This window comes from Python bivittatus, unplaced genomic scaffold (assembly GCF_059951505.1).
Source record: "Python bivittatus isolate LINGU-HERP-01145 unplaced genomic scaffold, Pbiv_v1 ctg000980_np1212, whole genome shotgun sequence".
Classification (NCBI taxonomy): domain Eukaryota; kingdom Metazoa; phylum Chordata; class Lepidosauria; order Squamata; family Pythonidae; genus Python; species Python bivittatus.
Window position 1 is genome coordinate 43525495 of NW_028277125.1, and position 23074 is coordinate 43548568.

At 39.2% G+C, this 23074-nt stretch overlaps 1 protein-coding gene across 3 annotated transcripts in view; it reads left to right on the forward strand.

The window, feature by feature from the left end:
- Nucleotides 1-23074, forward strand: part of HPSE2 (heparanase 2 (inactive)) — a 196372-nt gene that overhangs the window by 142939 nt on the left and 30359 nt on the right. For all 3 annotated transcript variants that reach the window (XM_088131632.1, XM_025169756.2, XM_025169792.2), the window contains exon 6: nt 14639-14686. In XM_088131632.1, coding sequence (XP_087987758.1) covers nt 14639-14686 — 48 coding nt within the window. The remainder of the gene's footprint in view (nt 1-14638; nt 14687-23074) is intronic.

Here is a 23074-nt window from a genome sequence, read left to right on the forward strand (position 1 = left end):
CAGAGAACCCTATCTACTTCCTCAGGCCTCACAGGATAAAACTTATCCCATGTAATCTCACAACATGAAGCCTGAGTCATCTCCTTTGGACTTGATACTAACATCTAACTCTGAATGGATCTGAGCAATTCTATCCTCCAGATGATTAGAAAATGCCTCACAATGGACCTGCAAATGTTCATCCTGCCCTTCCTTCCCTAGTAGTATCCTGGTTATTTTAAAGAGGGCTGCCAGATGGTAATAAGAATGGAGAAATACTGATGTTGCACCACTCTTATTGCCACTGTGTAGGTTTGAAAATGGGCATCTATGTTCAGTCAGATTTGCTCTTTGTTTTGTAACAGAATGGACAGTAGTTTTGCCCTGTTATGTTACCTATATATGTGTCTCATTTGGAAGTATAGTGCTTGTCATAATTCTTCTGTTGAAACCTTGACTGTCATTCTAATAAATGCTACTCATCAGAACTGCTTGATTCTTGTTCCTTAGGCTGATTGTTTGCAGTCCAGACTGCTAGGAGGGAAGTCTGATATTTTCGCCCATTCTTGCAGCTTTATTGTTACTAATATTTTCTAGGGTCAATTTAGCTTCATTTTCCAAAATGACTGGCTGTACTTCAGTGATTAGACATTTACATGTCGCATCAATCTCTTGACCTTTCCATTTGAATATTATCTCTGTTTCTTTGCATGGCTTATAATTTCTTCTGTCTCCTTGCTCTTCTCTGGAACTCAGTGTTTTGTTAGGCAAATTTTCTTCTGTCTCTGTTGCCTTTTGCTTTCTACCCTTCTTCACCTATTTTCAACATGTCAGTAGGCATCCATTTTACCCTTTTTTGCTTTTTGCTTTCATCTTCAATGATGTCACAAATTTCAGTCCAGATTGAATTGAAGTTTCTTTGGGTACCCTGTTAAATCCAATCCATTTGATCTATACTTAATCTTGAACACATAATCCTATGAAATATTGCTGAGCTCTGATCTTGTTTATCTGATTATTTTGTTTTTTTTAAGTTGTAATTTTGCAAGAAGGAGCTCTTGATGTGAACCACAGTCATTGTAGTTTACAGAACACACAGTCTATTTGATGTCAGTGTTGTCCATCTAGTAATGTCCATATGTAATGGGTTATGAGAATAACCCTGAGATACATGAGGAAAAGCTGCAGCCTAGACAATGGTCTGATAAATGAAATCTGAGTCCAAAGCAGGAATGTAATTTTTAAATATTTTTATTGCTTTTTAATTAATAACAAAAAACAAAAACAAAACACAAAAATATAATATACTATCAAGAAGAAGGAAAAAAAACATTAAAAAATGCTATTGTGAAAAAGTGACAAAAATACAACAAAGAAAATAAAAAACTTAGCATGGTGTATCATTATAACAGTAAATAGTAAAAAATCTATATATATTTACCTAATGCAAATATTATTCAGATGCATATATATTTCCAGTACATTTATGTGACTATCATTTTTTTTTAACCTACCTCATTTTGTATAAATGAGTCCCATATTTCATTATCTATAAGCAATCTATTCATAAGTGGCAAGTGCAATCAGGTCTTCAATCCACCCCATCCCAACTCCCCAGAGGTCATCGACCAATGGTGTCTCCCTACTATATCCTGGCCTGAATCCCAACTGGAATGGGTCCAGATAATCTGTTTCCTCCCTCTGCAATTGCTACCTACCCGATCACCTTTTCCGTACCTTCCCCACAAAAGCATACATACCTTGCAACACTGAACTTTCATTCTCTTTCTGGGCACATTGGCAGCTGAGTGTCTTTCAGCTTTAATCCAGCCACATCATAAGCACAGTGCAACTCATACCTGTTCTCTGCTCTTCACCTGTAGCTTGTTAGATGCCTTCAGATGTGGAGTGGGTATCTCTCTTATAGCAGCGTGTTGACGTTGTTATTCTGAATGTCCATTTGATTTTCTTGGCAAAATAATGGAGTGGGTTGCCACTTCTTTTTCCAGTCAATTGTATTTAATCTCCTGTTTTATGGCCTGCACATCATGCTTCACCCTTCTGGGAGTATATATTCTCCAGAGTATAGCTCATTGTATCACTGAGATGTGCAAACTCTTCACTGCTACAAAATAACATTTCAAGGATGCTTTGGTAGTATTTTATATAATTCCTTTACTACCTTTATGTAGTAATTTTCAAAATGAGATTGTCAGGGTTACCTAACAGTATCTAAATAGGAATAAGGTGAGGTGGGTTGGGCTGGCTCTCTAAACTGTCTTCATTTAGGCTTCTTATTTAAAATAAATAGGTAAATATTTTAAAAAGTAAACTTTTCTATTGAGCCTGGCTAAAATATGAATGTGAGGGCCAGGTTGAGGTTAAGGCACCATGCTAGAAGGAGAACATGAGTTCTAGTCCCGCCTTAGGCACCAAGCTGGCTGGGTGACTTTGGGCCAATCACATCTTCTCAGCCCTAGGAAGAAGGAAATGGCAAACTGCTTGCCAAGAAAAGTGCAGGGACTAGTTCAGGCAATCTCCAGGAGTCAACAATGACTCGAAGGCTATATATATATATATATATAGAGAGAGAGAGAGAGAGAGAGAGTGCGAGCCGCTGGGGAAGGGGAACTTGGGTACCTAGGGAACTTGGTACCCTTTGTTTCTATAGCAGTACTGAGATGGTTGCTTATAGAAAAGAGAGGGATTTTCCATACTGTGTATGGAACAGCCACCTGTGCCTACGAAACAGAAAAGACTATTTCCAACCACCAATAATTCTGATTTCTTGAAGAACTGTAGTCACATTTCAGTTTATACTAATAAAGAATTACTGATGCAGTTAGTTTTCTTGCTTATGAACCATTATATTGATATATATCTGAACCATGGAATTTTTTAGCATTTATTTCACCTCAGAGCATTATGAAGAAGAAGAAGAAGAAGAAGAAGAAGAAGAAGAAGAAGAAGAAGAAGAAGAAGAAGAAGAAGAAGAAGAAGAAGAAGAAGAAGAAGAAGAAGAAGAAGAAGAAGAAGAAGAAGAAGAAGAAGAAGAAGAAGAAGAAGAAGAAGAAGAAGAGCAGCTATCTGCTACAGGGAAAGGCATATCAGAGTATTACATTCATAAAAATGAGATCTAATGAATAAGTGTCTTTCCTAACTCTAAACATACTCTGCAGGCAGCCTATGTTAAAAAGCTGAAGTTTGTCTGAATAACAGTGAGTAAAGATATGCCCTCTAAAAAGGACTCACTATGTTTTCTGCCTTATTCAGAGTGACACTGGCTTCTACTCTGCATTTTGTTTTTGGCAAAAATTGTTATCAATGAATTGAACAGGGTTTTTTTATTTCTAAATAAACCCAGAACCCATAAACTCTTTACGTCTCGTTTGATGTCACAGTACTCTTTACATCCATAAAACCATATCAGCAGTACTACACAACACACCCAACCTAATCAAATACACCCAGATCAAAATACCCAGAATCATGGACCTCATCAATCTCTGCCTCACTACCTATTTTCAGTTTGATGGACAAATATACCAACAAATCAGAGGCACACCAATGGGATCACTACTGTCAGGACTCATAGGAGAGATTGTAATGCAATGCCTAGAAGCCATAGCACTTCCACACATACAACCTAAAGTATGGATCCAGTATGTAGATGACACCTTTGTTATAATAAAAAAGGAACAACTAGAGAAGACACATGAAACCATCAACAACATCTTCAAAGGAATAAAATTCACCAGAGAGGAAGAAAACAACAACACGCTACCCTTCCTGGATATCCTCATCAGCAGAGGAAACAACATTAAATTAGAAACCCGCATTTATCAGAAGACAACCCACACTAATCAAGTACTCCATTACCAAAGTAACACCCAACCTCCCACAAGAGGAGCTGTGTAAGAACGTTATTCAAGCGAGCACAAACGCAGCAACCCAGAACAGCAGAAAAAGGAAACAGACCACCTATACAACATCTTCCAACAAAATGGATATCCATGCAACTTTATCAAAAAGTGCCTGACCACTCAACTTACTACAACACAACCAACACAAGCTATGAAAAGGATCACACTGCCATACATCAGAAACGTCTCAGAAACCACCAAGAGACTATTACAACCACATGGCATCTCCGTAGCACACAAACCAACTAGAGCCCTCCAAAATATTTTAAGTAAACCAAAAGACCCAGTAGCACAAGAGGAAAAAACAGGAGTCATCTACAACATACAGTGTAAGGACTGCAACAAACAGTATGTAGGACAGGCAGGCAGAAGGTTGGCAGAGCACATCCATGAACACCAACTAGCAGTCAGAAGACATGATGAAAACTCCTTAATCTCACAACACATGGACAGACTTAACCATAGTTTTAACTGGGAAACTCTCAGCATTTTAGACCAAGCTAAATCCAAAAATGCAAAGGAATTCTTGGAAACTTGGTATTCAGACAAGGCAGCCATCAACAGACACATAGAGATAAACAGCATCTACACACTATTCAAAAGAGACAATAGAAAAGAAAACAAAAGGCCAGAACATCTCCTCACCAGCAATCATCACCCAGATAAGCAGAGGTTACCAGCAGGCACACAATCAAGCAGTGAACAATACCCTAATCAAGGAACTACCAGAGGAACAAAACAAAACCTCACCCCCACCAACACTGGCAGGGCATGCCACAGTATATAAACAGGGAGCAAACCGCATCCCATTCTAGCACTGAAGATGTTACCTAGCCGGATAATGAAATGTTTGCAAGAAAAGAACCAAGCTCAGAGAACCCCAAGGACTCCACAGTTCAACCTTGATCTACACATATTCGCCTCTATTGGTTACTTCTAAATAGTTTGTTCACTTAGATTTTTAAAGTACAGTTAGTGCAATTGAATGGTTCCTTTATATCTTTTTGGGGGGAGGGGGATTTCAAAATTTGAAAAATGCTAAGGTGCTTCAAAGAGGTATTAGAAGACAACAACAGTACAGCACAAAGTTGACTTCAGTGGCATATTAATTAAAAATGGTTTCCTACGGCTCAACCTTGGAGAGGGCTGGAAGGTATGCTTGTAAAGTATAAGTGTGTGTGTGTGCACGCACATGTGTATAAACACAATAAATAGGTCTATTAAAGTTGCACTTGTGTCTGCAATCCTTTTGCTGGCTCAAATTTCATTGTATCTAGATAATTTCTTAATCTGATCTGCAGTATTCTTGGTTTCAATTTGAACACTTGCACTTGAATAAAAATGTAAACCAGGTTTTGTGACTGAGAATTTTAAACATGAACAGGCTCTATACTTTAGGAGGCATAGGAAGACTTTGGGTCCATAAACCTTCCCCCCACCCCAACACTTATGCACTCTTTGAAATGAGATGCATTCCAGATTTTTCTCCTTACTTTCTTGTTCTGATTGTTGTTGTTATTATTGTGGTAAGATGATAACCATTTTCTTAATGGTTAAAAAGTGTGTGTGTGTGTGTGTAATGAGAAAGGATCTTCAGTCAGCTTCTAAGTGAATGTACTTTTTGTAAAATATGTAACATAATGAAGCAAAGTATTCAGCTTGTTGTCACACTGTCTACCCATTTCCTAACTTACGTGCCTGACCTTATAACAAAAAATTCCTTTGAAGTATCTGCATCAAACACTGGGCTTTCCTACCAACGGAAGTCAGAGTAATAAAAAAAAAAAACTTTAAAGTGTGAAAACAGTTGAAGGATGAAGTACATTACCAAATTTTCTTGTGTTATTGATGTTTGACCATGTAATAAAGATGAACACACATAAAAAATGGATTTCGTATGGGCGAAAACATTATGGATCCCTGAAATAAGTGTATCATCTTTATAGTTTGTGCTGTCAGATAGGTATGCAGACTACCTTGACAGTTTATTTGATTTAAGTTGCCTCCTTTGAGGGGAATGTTCAGTCTTACATGTTTATTATCTTTCTTTGCATGCTTTAAAATGGCCTTCCCAACCTCTATTGAGCTGTAGCCTACATCCATTATCTTACTGGCTGGATATCTTGGAGTTGTAGTCCAATTCAACTAAAAGACACCATGTTTAGATCATTTAACAGAATCCTTCTAAATTCAGTTGTATCAGTGTGCATTTCTGTGGTATCATGTCATTTTTTAATATTCATCAAATAATTCATATTATATATTATCACAAATATGATTTGCATTAATAATTATATCTAAGACATCTTTTCCCAACCTTGTGTTCTCCAGATGAATAATTCCAGAATTCCCAAGCAATATTCTGTACACTATGGTCCCCCAGTTTGATGGGTGAAGTTGGGGAAGACTGCTTTATGGGGAAGTGATATTTCAGTTTTCCTTCTCCAGCCAAATTTCATTTTGAGAATGAAAAACTGCAGAGAATTAGGGCACAGATAGATGGCTGCATCAAAGCCATACTCCAGTCCAGAAAAAGTGTGATGGCATAAATTGTACTATCCGCATTACCGACCCTATTGTGCATCAAGGCTGGTGTCAGCACCCAGAATAGTCCATGCAGTAGGAAAAATGGGACCCCCTGCCTAAAATAATAAAAACAGTACAAAAGATAGTCACATGAAACTCCATGTTGGTAAAACAGCTAAAAACCTATAATGCACTTATTAATGACCGAACTAGTGGCAAAATCTTGTTCTCTTTCTTGGGTTAATTCAACTGTCTCTGCATCACAGGACTAGTGTTCTTTCGATAGGTTTAATGCTCTTTCAAAAGAGTGCTAAGCCCACATTTTAAAAACTTACATAAGGAGCTGGAATAAGACTTGACAAGCACTTCTACAGAAGCCAGGTGATCAGTCTGTCCTGCAGTTCAAACTGAAATGGCAGTGTCTAGCAGTTGGAGGGGTGGGGTCATGCTTGTAGCAGCCTAAAGTAGTCAGTCAGAGCTGGACAGATCCCAAGCTCTGGTTGAGTCATCAACCACATTATTGATAAAGTGCACTAAATCATTTCTATGGCAAAAATTGTATTGGAAGAAGAGGGAAAACACTATTTTAAAACTGGAACAGCTGTAGTTGACTTAGAGCTATGATTTTAAGTCTCTGTGGTATAACTGGATACATCAGAGCTCTCCCCTAAAAAGCTACAACATCAACAACAAAAAAACTATGGTAGATTATGCATGTTCATGGTGATTTCATTGCTCATTCACACACACACACACACACACACACACACACACACATGCCTTTTCAAAGTCTGCAGAAGAAACCATTTGCCCCTTCCCCCATAAACATAGGAAATAATTGTATGTCATAAAATTTATTTTTAAGTCCCATTCCCCCATATTCACTGGGTGTTTCCAGATGAAAGACTACTAGTGCTACCAATTCAAAGACATAGTGCAACTACTCCATCTGTTGTAAGAAAAAAAAAATATGGAGGAAGCAATGGGAAACTAAGAGGTTACAAATAGAAAATAATATCATGTGAACCCCCTATAAAATTCCACTAACACAATAGGGCAGTTGCACAATAACAATTGTGTCTGGAAGCACCTATAGAGGAAGAGAAATTAATTTCAAAAGCAGACTACTTTTTTTACCCCACACTTTCCTTTCTGTCACACAGAAATAGTACTGTGGCAGTCTATTACAGAGACTTTTTTTTTCTTTTTGGTAATTGCAGGCTGTTTTACCAGATATGAAAAATGAGTAGAGATACTTCATTTAACCTATATTATGGTTTGGTGCCAAGTTATCTGCAGGACTGCATCTCCCCACTAGAGTTAGCTTGACCACTTTGGTTGAGCGGGCAGAAGCAGCTGGTTGTCCCCAGTTTTTGGGAGGCTGGAAAGGTTGAAGCCTGGAAACATTTTTCTATGATGGGCCTGGCTCTCTGGAATGGAGTCCCATCTACCTTCTGGAAAAAGTTGAAAACAGAACTTTTCCAGAGGGCTTTTGGGGTTTGATGCCAGGTATTGTTTTGCTTTGTTTTGCTTTATTTTCATGTATTTATAATGTATATTTTGGGGTATTATATTTTGTTTGTTATTATGGGCTGCCAAGAAAGCAGCATGATATACAGGTGAAACTCGAAAAATTAGAATATCGTGCAAATGTTCATTTATGTCAGTATGGCAACTCAAAAGGTGAAACCAATATATGAGATAGACGCATTACATGCAAAGCAAGATATGTCAAGCCTTACTTTGGTATAATTGTGATGATTATGGCGTACAGCTTATGAAAACCCCAAATTCAGAATCTCAGAAAATTAGAATAGTGTGAAAAGGTTCAATATTCTAGGCTCAAAATGTCCCACTCTAATCAGCTAATGAATCCATAACACCTGCAAAGGGTTCCTGAGCCTTTAAATGGTCTCTCAGGCTGGTTCAGTAGGAATCACAAGCATGGGAAAGACTGCTGACCTGACAGTTGTGCAGAAAACCATCATTGGCACCCTCCATAAGGAGGGAAAGCCCCAAAAGGTAATTGCAAAAGAAGTTGGATGTTCCCAAAGTGCTGTCTCAAAGCACATCAATAGAAGGTTATGTGGAAGGGAAAAGTGTGGTAGAAAAAGGTGCACAAGCAGCAGGGATGACCACAGCCTGGAGAGGATTGTCAAGAAAAGGACATTCAAAAGTGTTGGGGACTTTCACAAGGAGTGGACTGAGGCTGGAGTTAGTGCATCAAGAGCCACCACACACAGACGGATCCTGGACATGGGCTTCAAATGTCGTATTCCTCTTGTCAAGCTGCTCCTGAACAACAAACATCAGAAGCGTCTTACCTGGGCTACAGAAAAAAAGAACTGGTCTGTTCCCCCTGGCCTCTTTTCTGAGGAGAGCAACTTTTGCATCTCATTTGGGAACCAAGGACCCAGAGTCTGGAGGAAGAATGGAGAGGCACACAATGCACGATGCTTGAAGTCCAGTGTGAAGTTTCCACAGTCTGTGTTGATTTGGGGAGCCATGTCATCTGCTGGTGTTTGTCCACTGTGCTTCATTAAGTCCAGGGTCAATACAGCCGTCTACCAGGAGATTTTGGTGCACTTCATGCTTCCTTCCGCAGATGAGCTTTATGGGGATGCTGACTTCATCTTCCAGCAGGATTTGGCACCTGCCCACACTGCCAAAAGTACCAAAACCTGGTTCAGTGATCATGGGATTACTGTGCTTGATTGGCCAGCAAACTCACCTGACCTGAACCCCATAGAGAATCTATGGGGCATTGCCAAGAGAAAGATGAGGGACATGAGACCAAACAATGCAGCGGAGCTGAAGGCCGCTATTGAAGCATCCTGGTCTTCCATAACACCTCAGCAGTGACACAGGCTGATAGCATCCATGCCACGCCGCATTGCGGCAGTCATTGCTGCAAAAGGGGCCCAAACCAAGTACTGAGTACATATGCATGCTTATACTTTGCAGAGGTCCGATATTGTTCTATTTCCAATCCTTGTGTTATTGATGTCACGTAATATTCTAATTTTCTGAGATTGTGAATTTGGGGTTTTCATAAGCTGTACATCATAATCATCACAATTATACCAAAGTAAGGCTTGGCATATCTCGCTTAGCATGTAATGCGTCTATCTCATATATTGGTTTCACCTTTTGAGTTGCCATACTGACATAAATGAACATTTGCACGATATTCTAATTTTTCGAGTTTGTAAATCTGATAGACAGTCAGACATGTGCTATATATTGAACCAGCCTAAAAATACATGCTATAAAACTAGGAAGTATTTTCTCTAGGAAAGTCCTGTTCAGAAACAGTTAAACTTAACAGAAAATAGCAGATGAGCATCAATATCTGTGCATTTTTATTATTCCTATAAGTTGTGAGATTCACACTTTTTCCTGCTTACTGCAGAAAATTGGGTGTACCTGCCCTTGATATAAACAAACTACATAAGCATTGATTTATATATATATATATATAATAAGAATTATCATTGATGTTAGAGGTGGCCATTAATTTCCCATTCAAGATCTGATTGACATTGCAGACATTCAGATATGTTCTGGGACAGTTCTTTGCCCATTGGCTAATTCAGAGCCTATTTGCTGGTGTGTATGCTGCAGAATGTTGATATATGGCAAACATGGAAGGAAAACAGATGTGGATCAGGAGAGAAAAGTACACATCAAAGAATAACTATCAAATGCTGGAGAATTATCATGGGGTCCTAGCAATTATTTCTGATTCCTGCAGAAGAATAAAAAAGAAGAATGGAGAAGGACAAGTATGTGACGTCTATATTTAAGAAGGAGAAGTTGAGGAGTTATAGACTAGTTAGTTTGACTTTTATACCCTGGAAGTTATTAGAATGAGCAATAAATCAATCTTTTTTAAGCACCTGTGGGAAAACAGGGTAATTGCTAGTAGCTGGCATAGATTTATGAAGATGACAACAGGGATAACCAACCTAGCAGACTTTTGGCAGGAAATTCTTCAAGTAGAACTGGCCAGTATTGTAGATATCATATACCTTAACTGTGTTAAAATAATTTTACACATGGATCATAGAAAAGCAAGTAGAACAAAATACCAGTTGGAAGAATTAATTGTTCATCACTGACTGTTCACAGTGGTGTGCTGGAGCCAGCTCATATTGGCTGGCAATAGCTGATAGTTAAATTTTCAGGAATTTTGTGAGCTGGTTCTTAAATCCAGTTGAATCCAAGATGGCATCCAGGAGGGTGGTCTGTTAATGCATGGAAGCTTGTGTTTTTTTGCTTTTGTTTTTCTGTCTTTTAGCATGCTTGTTCTCCTTGGGTGCCCCACATCATGGTGGTTGTGAAAGTGATCCCTCTGCCATTGTGAGGGTTGGACTTACCATTTGGGCACCCTGGTCCTCCATGAAGCCCTGAGGATGCCTGGACTATTGCTGGCCGTGTAGCTTGTGATTGGGGGCTGTGGAGGAGGTTGCAGAGCCTGAATGGGCCTGTGGAGGTTGGCAGAGACCCTGGAAGTGGCTCAAGTGGTTTAAGGGGCTGGTGATCACAGAGGCCCTGGCGGGCCAGGACCCTTAGGTGTCAGTTTTGAGAGGCCAGAAGTGGGATGCGACGCAGCTGGAGGTGAGGTGGGCAGAGTTGAGGTAGCATTGGAACTAGCAGTGGGAAGATGGCCTGGCAAGCCACTAGGTGTCTGAAGCTGGCTGGGACCCGGCCAGTGCAGTGTGAGATTACACAGGTCTCCCTTCTTTGCCTTCTCTTTCTCTCTCCCTCCCTCCCTCCCTCTCTTTTAATTATCTGGGGCCTTGCTGGATGTGGGACTGTGGTGGGCAGGCTGGCAGGGTTTTTTCCTGGGCTTGTGAGAAGGGCCTGTGAGGCCACATTAGAGGGAGGGTAGGGGTGGGCTGGAGGGTGTTGTGCCTGCCTGTTGCCTGCAACCTCTGTTGCCATCTCAGAGGCTGTGGGCAGCCGATGTCTGTCCCCTCTGGCAGGGCTCCAGAGCGGAGAAACTGATGCCCTCTCTAGGCTGAGAGGGGGGCATTTTGCTGCCCCTTACACCTATGTGGGTGAGATCTGTTCCACAGCTGGGGGAGGGATAGGTCTGGGTGTTCTTTCCCCATAGAGAAGCTCAATGCCCCCCTCCCCAAGAGTCACTGAATGCTTTGGGCAGGTGTGGCCAGGGGGTGGTTGCCAGTTGCACCCTTTCCTGGATCAGTCACTCTTCCAGGCAGTCACTCATACCCATGTCACCTTACAGCTTGACTGTTGCAACCTGCTTTACACAGGGCTGCCTTTGAAGGCAACTTGGAAGCTTCAACTGGTCGAGAATGCAGCAGTGTGAGCAGTAATGGGTTTGCCTCGGCATGTCCATGTGACACCTCTGCTTTGCAAGCTTCTCTGTAACAGCATCTGCCCTCTGGAATAAAGTCTCCTCTGAGATCTGTATGGCTCCCATCCTTATGACATTCGGAAAAACCTTAAAGACCTGGATATCTACCCAGGCCTTGGAGTAGCATGGTTGGGACTCCTCTGTTTGTGATGTTTTATGTTTCTTTAGTTGTTGGATTGCCATTTTGTGACTATTTTGCAGCTATTTTTGTACTGCTTTGGTTAATTTTTTTTCTTTTTTTGGTATTCTGTTGTTTTGATGCTATTTCTTATTGTGAGCCATCCAGAGTTGGTTGACTCAGACAGCATCCAAACTGAATAAAATAAATAAACAAACATAGAGTCTCTACACAGAGCTTACAACTCCATGCACACTGGTTACGTTGACAGTGAAACTTAGGAAAAGAACGGAATGGTCTTCCTGATTATAGACAAGGCTTTCATAGTTCTGATTCGTTATTAATTCTTCTCAATATTCTGTGATCAACCCATATCTTGCACAGACTAGATGGAGGGGTGCTATGTATAATATGATCCAATGATAATAATACAATCCAATGAGCATGGGAAAATATGTGAAAGCTTCTGGAGAACTAATTAGATATTTAAAAAGAGCAAACATACAATAGTCCCGGGATTCAAAAAGGGAAGGTAGAGGACACAGACATCTACAGACCAATTACTTGGTTTAATGACTACTGGACAAGCTATTGTCAAACAGCAAATCTCAAGTGCTTGGAAAAGAAAGCTACGATTAATAGGAACCAACACAAACACTGAAGAAGCAGATTGTAGCAAGCTGGTTGTCATTGTCACCAAGGGAGAGATCTTCGACAGCTCCATTATGAGGGACATGCTGCAAAACAGCTCTCGAGTGATGGCATTTGCTAACAGCTGAGTAGCAGTTCGAATTCCACTGCTTCTTTGCCTCCACCTTCACTGTTGCTGCTGTTACCTCTCTTCATTGCTTTGACTACCACTCCAATGTCCAACACCAGTACCAAGACAATTCCAGTCATTGCACTCAACCAAAATATTTGGGGGAAACTCCATTGTCCTGCCAGGACTGCTGCTCAGGGACCTCAAAAACAAGACAGAAGAAACTCTGTTGGTCTATCGATGATTGGGAAACCCTCTCTTTGTTTCCCAAGACTTGAAACCACCGAACATCCACACAACCATTACAACTTCCTCAGTCCACCTTCCACAAGTCCCCTCCTAGACACATTGCATGAGAAAAAAAAATGAGAATTTTCTTAATATTCTGCCTGAATCTCTTCAAGTTGGGGGTGGTTCCAGTCGGTGTTGATGGGGCAGAAGGAGATATTAAATCTTTGCCTCCTACTTTGCGGGGTCCCACAGGGATCAGCAGTCTTCACACTCTTGTTTCAAATCTACATGAAACTGCTGGATGAGGTAATTTGATGGCATGCAGTGCAGTATCTTCAATATGAAATAGAATTTAAAACAGTAGTGATAGGTTGAATAACTGGCATCCCACAAAAGTAAATTATCTACTATCTAAATTATCTATTAGCAAAACTGAAGCTATAAATAAGGCAGGATTGGTATACCCTTAACATTTTTGTGCTGAATAAATTTATCAATGTGATGCTATTGCAGATTCAGCAAAATGATTTTATATCATACTCAGAATGAATAAATATATGTGTGGTGAGCAAGTCTTGTTCAAATCACCACTGGAACTGGATCATACTGGCTCATAGTATGAGAGCAACTCACTATAGTGTGTTTGTTGCATTGCCACTCTCAACACTCACAGTTGTTGAGATTATATTAAATGACCGAACAAATTGAAAGAATTCCCCATGATTAGCTGTGCTTCCAGACTTACTTGTAATTCTATCCATCAGTGCACATTGTGCAATTGTTCCATCTTTTCTTTCTTAAGAGATTCTTTATAGTGAAAAAACGCTGGTGGATTATAAATAGAAGACAACATCTGGATCCTTCCATAAAATTCCATGAACTACATGGTATGATTGTGTAATAAAAGCCCTGTCTGGAATCTCTGCAAATTTCCCAACAATTTTTAAATGAAATGCAATTGGGAGGGGCTGCCAGTTTAATCAATGCAGCGGCACTGGGGGAAGAATTGGAAACCCTTTCTTCTGTCATTGTATCTTTCCCCTTCCAAAATTAGCTGTTGGTTGTTTTGTCATCAGCAAGAGAAAATGCTAGGCCGGTTTCAGTTCAAGTCATGAAATCAGATCATTCCATATTTTGTGCTATATTAGATAATCATGGTGTCACACACCTGTACAGTTAAGTATTTCACATCATATTGCTTTTGCCCACCACATAACCTGATACACATTTCCCAGCCAATCTCTAGAGTTCTGTCTCTCTTGCTGTTGTTTAAAAACAGTGCCTGTTTAAACCATATTTGGTGGGAGTTTGAGGAGCTGCAATCCCAAAATATCTAGAAGATGGTATATTCGGAAAGCTGCTTCAAGAGGTTCAAATTTTGAAATACTACAGCACCCATTGAGACAGGTTTCCTAGATTAGATTTTTTTGGATTAGATTCTTCTTTCACCAAAGAAAGTGCATTTAGAACTGGAGTAAGTGTGAATATTTGTACCATACTGCATTCAGCTCATTTACTTTGAAGTGTGGCTCTCACAAAAGTGTATTGATTTGGTGTATTTGGTAGAAGAACCACCTCATTCTTCAAAAACCACCTTATTCAAAAACAGAGGGACATATACCTATGTAGGATGTGTGTGTGTGCGCATGTGCATGTGTGTACATGTATGCCTTTCTCTTATGCCCATAAACTTACCTGCTTTCTGTATCTCACAGGTTCATGAAGGTGGCAGGGAATGTAGTGGATGCAGTTACCTGGCAACAGTAGGTATTTCTTTTTCTCTTTCAATATTTATAACAATATGATAGTGATGAGAAAGTTGGATACAAGACAAAAGAGAACCTAGCATTGATAGGGCATTGTCTTCAGACAAGAGAGAACTCAGAGATTTCATTCTGCTCTTTAGAGTTCAGTCTGAAAATGAAGCTCTGTTGCGTGACAAAAGGAAGAGGTACTCTTCTAATTATGTAAAACAGAAGAAATTCAGGGGTGACCACAGACTACCTACCCCTGTAGTTTAACAGAACCTAAACTATAGGTGTAGATAATTGACAGTCATCAAGCCAAACTAACTTTCAGCATCCTTCATCTTTAGTATTGCTAGCTGAAACTACTGAGCATTGTCATTCAGATACTGCCTCTCTTATACTGTTTATTCTGTTATTATAGCTATAGAGCAAAGAGACCTGACCTGAAACTTAAAACAGGCTAGTCTAATATCTACAGCAAGCCCTTGGAGTACTTTAATACTAGGATGGTATTCTGAAGAAAGGATACAGTTCACACTGGAAGTCAACATAGCTTCCTGTGTAATTAATGCTTTACAGGCCAGCAGATGGGTCACATTTATCTGCTGGTACGTCTGCTGTTGTAAGGAACAGCTTGCAGGGAAGCTGACTGAATGTAGAATCAGTGCTGAGTCAGTGGGCTTCAGAAGAAAACAGATGGAAATAAGTAATTTCTGCCCTTTGTACTGTTTATCTGAGCAATCAAGTTTTTCTACCCAGTGATAACACATGATATTTTTGGAAACTCTCATGTGCAGCATTTACCAAGCCTGAAGGGATTACTGTTACTGAAGGAGGCCTGATTGGGTTACACAGTTAGAAATCCTGGCTACGGGAATTTTGCTGTAGCAGTCCCAGTAGTTGGGATTGGATTCATAGCTAGCTCCCTTGAAAAAATATTTCAGATTAATGTCTGGTGTTTCTGCTGCCTACCAAAATGGCTTTAGTGCCAGGTATGAATTGAATGCTGAAAACTAGCAACAGTAGTTTATTCTAGGGATTTCGGTGCTAGCGTTATTTGTTGATATTTTCAAAATGATGAGCACTAAAAAGGCTTTGCCTTGCACATAGTTTTTTTTTTAAGAATCATGCCCTTCTAGGATTCCACATATGTTTCCTGGTGATACTGAAAATATATCATAAATTCACTGAATGCCTAATAGTCATCAGTAGGCCCTATACAAAGAAAAAAAAACCTCTCTTTTTCAAGCAATGTGATTTTGCTTGCAAGGAGTCTTGCTGATAATTTTCTCCTGGATGACAGAAAATAAAGCATAGTAAAATCAAGTAGATGGAAGGAACTCGCAGATCTCATCTAAACTATCACTAACACATATGCTAGAATGCTGTTCCGTGTTGCTTGAATGCCTTAGACTCTATGGAAGCATTACTGATTATTGCATTCTGAATATAATGATTATTGTATTCTGGAGCATTTCCAAATAATAGCATAGTTATATTCATAATGAACTATGGTAATTTAGGATAATGTAGGTTCATTGTTCACAGTATTATATACCATACCCTTGTAGACACTATGAAACTCTCTTCCTAACTTTCAGAAATATGGGAATATGATTACTTTCCCAGAGATAGTGGCTATATAATGGGAAGAAGCCTGGCTAAAATGAGAATTGCATTATTGGTCACAGGTTGATTTGTTACCTATGCAAATGAGTTATTACTGCTGTCACATGTTTTATGGCTTTAGGTGACTGGCAAAGCATTTGTGAGATATTTGCTCATGAAATATGTATCATCAATTTTGCTTAATACTTGTAGGTGTTAACGTTGTATCAGTGAAACAAGGAAACATTTGAGTATCTAGTGTAGAAACATTATTTGGGAGAGTCCACTTCATGGGCTGAAACAGAGAAAAGGCTTTGAAAATGCAAAATGTGTAATATTCTGTAGCATAAGTCTATATGTCACAGTGGTTTGCAGCCATGACCATATCATTGTGATCAAATAATCCAGATGTTACACTCAGTACTTCTTCTCAGGAGCCCAAGATGGAGTAAGACAGTGGATGCTTCTAGATTAAGTATTAGCATGAATTTATTTGTTACAATTTTCTACAAATGGTAACCTTAATTTAGTCCCATTGTATGATATTTAGATGTAGACTTAGGAAGAAATTCAGCAGGATGGTGGGAAGAGCATCTGCTTTCTGGAAATTACAATTCCTGCCATTGCTGGGAAACCATCTTCCCATCCATGTCCTTTTAGAACTTCAGTTGCCGTGGTTTCTGCTGTTGCTGCGTGGTGACAGATTTTATTTGGAAACAGTGTGTGCACGTGGTGTTGGACAAGGCTACGTGCAGCACATATTTTCATAATAAATTATTTTTTAAAAAACAAGCCAGAAAGGGAAACTGAGTAATGGGAGTTGGTGGATATGTAGCCTGTCATTAGTGCTTAATTGTAGTACAAGTAAAGGCAGGAGAACATCTCAGATAATGCAGAAGAATGTTCTTTGATGCAACCACCAACTATTTTACAAATCAGCCTTGTACATCAAGTAAGGCATGGTGTTGTGCCAGTCCAGACCTCAAATGATTGCACTACAGTTAAAACAGAACAATGCAATTTGCACAAAACCAGAACTAAGGAATTTGCAATAACATTGAAAAAAGGCCATCTTAAAAAGAATATCATTTATTTAAAAATAAAAGAGGGCAATATTGCATAAGGGAAGAAGGCTGGTATAGAGGCAAAAATGTTATCTCAATTAGGCAACAGTTGTTTCTGACAATAAATTTGCCACGTTAGTTCTTCCCAATGAGAAATATAAAAGTATTTAATAATCAGGAAATACTAATGCATCTTTTAAAAAAGTTGTATTATTTCAAGAAGGATTATAAACACCGGTAAGATAAGGCTTCTCAAACGTTGTGGTGCCAAGATCCCCTAAAATTTCAAAGATGATTGATTTTTCTCATTACTTTAATATCCCAAATGAAGTAGTTTTAGAATGTAAGACAGAAAAAAATCATATAAACAATTTGCCTTCAGGTAGATAGCATTTCTTGATTATAAAGGATTAAAATTTGGTCCTGACTGATTTATTCAGAGAACTAAAGATATACTAGGAGAAATTTATATCTTTCTTGAGTATGAATGGTGAACGTATGAATCCTTAGAGATATAGTTTTTCCCTGATTTAACTGCCCCATCTTTTAATATTGCTGACGTGTACACAGATACATAAAACAGTTTAAATGTTTTATAATTAAGAGGCATCAGCTGCAACTCTACACTCACTGGCTACACTTCTACTTAGGCCTGAGCTAATATTTTTGTGCCCAGAGTCCTACTTAACTACATAGGCACACTTATAACTAAATTGGTCACATAAGTACACAGAAACAATTGGGAGAAAGTTTCACCCAGAAACTGCAATTAAATACATTCTGCTATTAAGAAATCACTAGAGTTAAGTCTCAGTATTTTCAATACAACTAGAACTAAGCCCAAACCTCACATTTTCCTGCATTGTCTGGGCAAGCCGGAAGTTGGCTTATCTAAGCAAAACAAAAAGAATAGGAACATGGTTCTGTCAAAGTTCTGGCTTTGCCTGCACATGCAAAGCCTAATCCCTATCAGGCCACACTCCCACCTTTCCTCTCCTCTCTGCCTGGACAAGCAAAATGTCACCTTGATGAGGCAAAGTGGAAAATATGAGGTTTAGGCTTAGGTCTAACGTGTGAGAATTTAGCAACTGATTCACACAAACAGAACTAAAGCACCTACCTAACACATCTGTGTATAAACATCCCATATTTTTGATCACATAAATTAGATCCAGTAGCTCTACTGAGAAAGGGTCAGTGGACCAAAACAAAAAACCCCAAAGCCAGGCTCGGAAGTAGGATGGAATGGAGAAAGAAAAGGTGGTACATTTCTAATTCCAAGCAGACCTCCCTGGAAATTCCTGAGTGTTGGGAAGTGGCCTTAATGTCATTAACTGAAGCAAAAGTTAGGGTCAGATAATGGAGCAAAATTTCCTCTGCAATAAACTGGTGTAAAATAAAAACAGCTGTGCTGAAGCCATCCAACTTTGTTCATTATATCCTGTCTGACACTAATGGGCCTGAGCAACTTGGATATTGCTGGAAAAATATATTGAAGGCTTAATAGTTCTGTTTAGTGAAGGAAGTAGCTTGTATACCAAGTTCCCAAAAATGGCATGAATTAGGTTTACATGGTAATCTAAACTTGGCTATTGTGCCTGCATTTAGACAATAAGCACAGTATGGACAGGTATATGATACAGTATTGTGATACATGATGAGATGGGAGGCAGAAGGCCTTTCTTGTTCAGGCTGCAACTTGTTTTCCTGCCTTAATGTGTTGTTCGGAATGGAGGCAAAATCCTTTCAACCTTTTTAAAACTTAGTGAGAACTGTCTGAATTGCACAGACTCTATGTGGTCTTTGTGGTAATACTTCTGAGAGGTGTAAGAAACCATTTGCTGCAAATGAAAAGGCATTCCAGCAGCAGTAGCAAATCTGCACAGTCATATCTGTGACAAGCGGGCAAAACAATTTAGATTGAGTTTCAGAGTGTAGTTAGTGAGATCAAAGACTCAGTTTTTAATTTCCTGTCCAAAGATAGAATCATCAACATACTTTCCCATTACATATCATATTAAGCAAATTAGGTCACAGGGTGCCAGAAACATGAAGATGGTGAACCAGAGAAAGAGGGTTGTGGAATAAACCATTTCAGGTTAATATAAGGAAGTTATTCGGCAATGACAGAGGTCTTGGACTCCTTCTCTGTCACAATTGGCATGTGAAGAGTGCTATCATACCCTCCCCTCAGGCATCTCTTCTCAAGTCTAAACATGTCCAGCTCCTTCAAATTTGCCTTCATAGGATCTAGTTGCTGATCCTTTGATCATCTTGGTTGCCCTTCTCTGCACCTGTCCAGTTCATCTAAATCCTTCTTAAGGTATGTGTGTGTATGCCTTCAGGTCTGTGTTGACTCCTGGCAACTGCCTGCAGTTCTCTTGGCAAGATTTTTGGAAGTGGTTTTCCACAGTCTTCTTCCTAGGGCTGAGAGGGAATGATTGGCCCAAAGTAACACTGCTGGTTTTGTGCCTAAGGCGGGACTAGAACTCATAGTTTCCCAGTTTCTAGCCTCGTGACTTTAACCACTACATCAAACGTGCTCTCTTTCTTAAGGTATGGTGCCCAGAAATTGACATAGTACTCAAGGTGGGTTCTGACCAAAGCAGAATAAAGTGGAATTACTACTTCCCATGATTTGGAAACTGTACTTTTGTTTTGTTTTGTAGTATTACCAAGCAGCTATCCAATACCCTACTGGTACATCTATTATATATAATTCTGTTTCTTTCAGCTTATTTTTCTGAGCCATCAATTTTGTTTTGAATATTATTTCTGTCTTCTAAGATATTAGATACCTAATTTTGTCTTATCTGAAAATTTGATAAGCATTCTTTCTATCTCTTCATATACATCATTAATGAAAATATTGAAGGGGAGCGGGTCAAGGACTAAATCTTGTGGTACCTCACTCATCCACTCTCTTGAATTTGATGAGGGACCACTGATGAGCACAGTGTGAGAATGATTGATTTTCAAGCCACTTTATTGTCATGCTATCCATGTCACTCTTAATTATCTTATTAATCAGAATGTAATCAATAATATGCCCAATTCTTTGTTGAAATCAAGATATCTTATGTCTACAGTATCCCCACAATCTACCCAATCAGAAAATGAGATAAGATTAATCTTGCAAGAATTGTTCTTTACAAATCCATGCTGAGTTCTGGTAATTACCTCATTGTTTTCAAGGTGCTCTTTATAATCTGTTCTAGAATTTCTCCAAGTATCAATGTTAGACTGACTAGTCTATAATTCCCTGGATCCTTTTTTTTTTCCCTTTTGAGGTCACAGAGACAACATTTGCTCTCAGTTATCTGACACTTCAGTTCTCCAGTTCTCCTCAAAAGCAATATATCAATATCTGGCCAGATTATTAGCTACTTCCCTCAGTATTGCAGAATGCAGTTAATTTGCTCGTAGAAGCATAAGCTCTTTCAGAGTAAATCAGCTTTCCCTGACCATGTTTCTATCAATCTCATGTTTTAATCCCACCCCTTCATTCTACTCCTAGAGTAACACATACTTTCTTGTTAAAGAAAATTGCATCCAAATGCAGGTTGACTTGTTTTCTCTTTTCCTTGTTAGCTTAGTTTTAGCTGAAACAGTTAAAAACACTTGAGGCAAACTAAAAAAGTATCTCTGACTAATCAGAACAACTTTTTTTAATGCAGGTTATTGTTTCAAATGCAGAGGCGTTTGTACTTCACTTGTATTCAGAAGCAGATGTCTCTTCAATGGTCCAAATGCGTGTTCATTGGCTAAAAACAACAGCAGCACATTTTCCACTTCAAAAAACCCACATTTCTTTACATGGTGATGCTGTGTGGTTGTAATAGTCTGTTGGTTGTTTCTGAGATGTTTCTGATGTATGGCAGTGTTATCCTTTTCATAGCTGTTTTTCGATAGACTTGTCTTTCTACTTTGCCGTCATTTCCTCTGCTGATGAGGATATCCAGGAGGGTAGCGCATTGTTGTTTTCTTCTTCCCTTGTGAATTTTATTCCTTTGAATATGTTGATGTTATTCAAAGGAATAAAATTCACAAAACAACCCACACTAACCAAGTGCTCCATTACCAAAGTAACAACCCAACCTCCCACAAGAGGAGCTGTGTAAAAACATTATTCAGGTGAGCACAAACGCATTGCAGCAGCCCAGAACAGCAGTAAAAGGAAACAGATCACCTATACAACATCTTCCAATAAAATGAATACCCACACAACTTTATCAAAAAGGGCCTGACCACTCAACCTACTACAGCACAACCAAGACAAGCTATGAAAAGGATCACACTGCCATAAATCAGAAACATCTCAGAAACAACCAACAGATGATTACAACTACATGGCATTACCGTAGCACACAAACCAAGTAACACCATCCTAAACATCTTAAGTAAATCAAAAGACCCAGTAGCCCAAGAAGGAAAAAAAGAAGTCATCTACAACATACAGTGCAAGGAATGTAACAGCCACAATGTAGGACAGACAGGCAGAAGGCTGGCAGAGTGCATCCATGAACACCAACTAGCAGTCAGAAGACACAATGAAAACTCCTTAATCTCACAACACATGGACAGACTCAATCATAGTTTCAACTGGGAAACTGTCAGCATCTTAGACCAAGCTAAATCCAAAAATGCTAGGGAATTCCTGGAAGCTTGGCACTCAGACACATCAGTCATCAATAGACACACAGAGATAAACCACATTTACACAACATTCAAATGAGACAATAAGACAGCTAAGGAGGAAACAAAAGACCAGAACACATCCTTTCCAGCAGCCTACACCCAGATAAACAGGGATTAACACCAGACAAACAATTAAGCAGAAAACAATAATCAAGAAACTACCAAGGAGACAATCAAGCAAACAGTCAAGCAATAAACAATACCCTAATCAAGGAATTACCAAGGAGAAAACCACACCCCCACCAACACTGTCAGAGCAAGCTACTGTATATAAACAGGGAGCAAACCCCACACTCACTGGCACTGATGATGTTACCTGGTCAGGTAATGAAATGTCTGCAGTCAAACAACCAAGCTCAGAGAGCACCAGGGATTCCACAGTTCAACCATGAGCTACAGATATTTTCTTCTATTGAGATTAAAATGTGTTAACTAATTCTAAAATGTGCTTCAGTATCAAAGGCATCTGTACTATGTGGCAAGGCAAAGTAAGCACCTCAGAACATTTAGAGTACTGTCAAGAACAGCAGACATACCTGTCAAGAAAGGCAGACATATCTGATCTATTGGAAAGGCCTGTTGTTTATGTCCAATTGGCCTTGATGGGAGCTGTACAAAAGCACTAACTGCAGGAGTAGCTCCTATTCTCTCAAGACTTCTGTAAAAGGCTTCAGTTTCTACCTCAGGGATCATGAAATGTTGTTAGTGTTAGCAGACTATCTCTGAGCATACTGAGAATAGTCAGTTAAGAAATTGGCTGGCTACCTAGATTAGCAATAAAAAAACATTTCTGTATTTTTTGTAAGGTGTTGGCGTAGAAACCAGGAGACTCTGGATTCTTGTCCCGCTTTAGGCATTAAAGCTGGCTGGGTGACTTTGGGTCAGTCACTCTCTCTCAGCACAACTCACCTCACAGGGTGGTTGTTGTGGGGAAAATAGGAGGTGAAAGAAGTATTAGTATGTTTGCCGCCTTGAGTTGTATATGAAAAACATATTTTAAAAAATCAATAGACTTAATTGCTAAAGTCTTCAG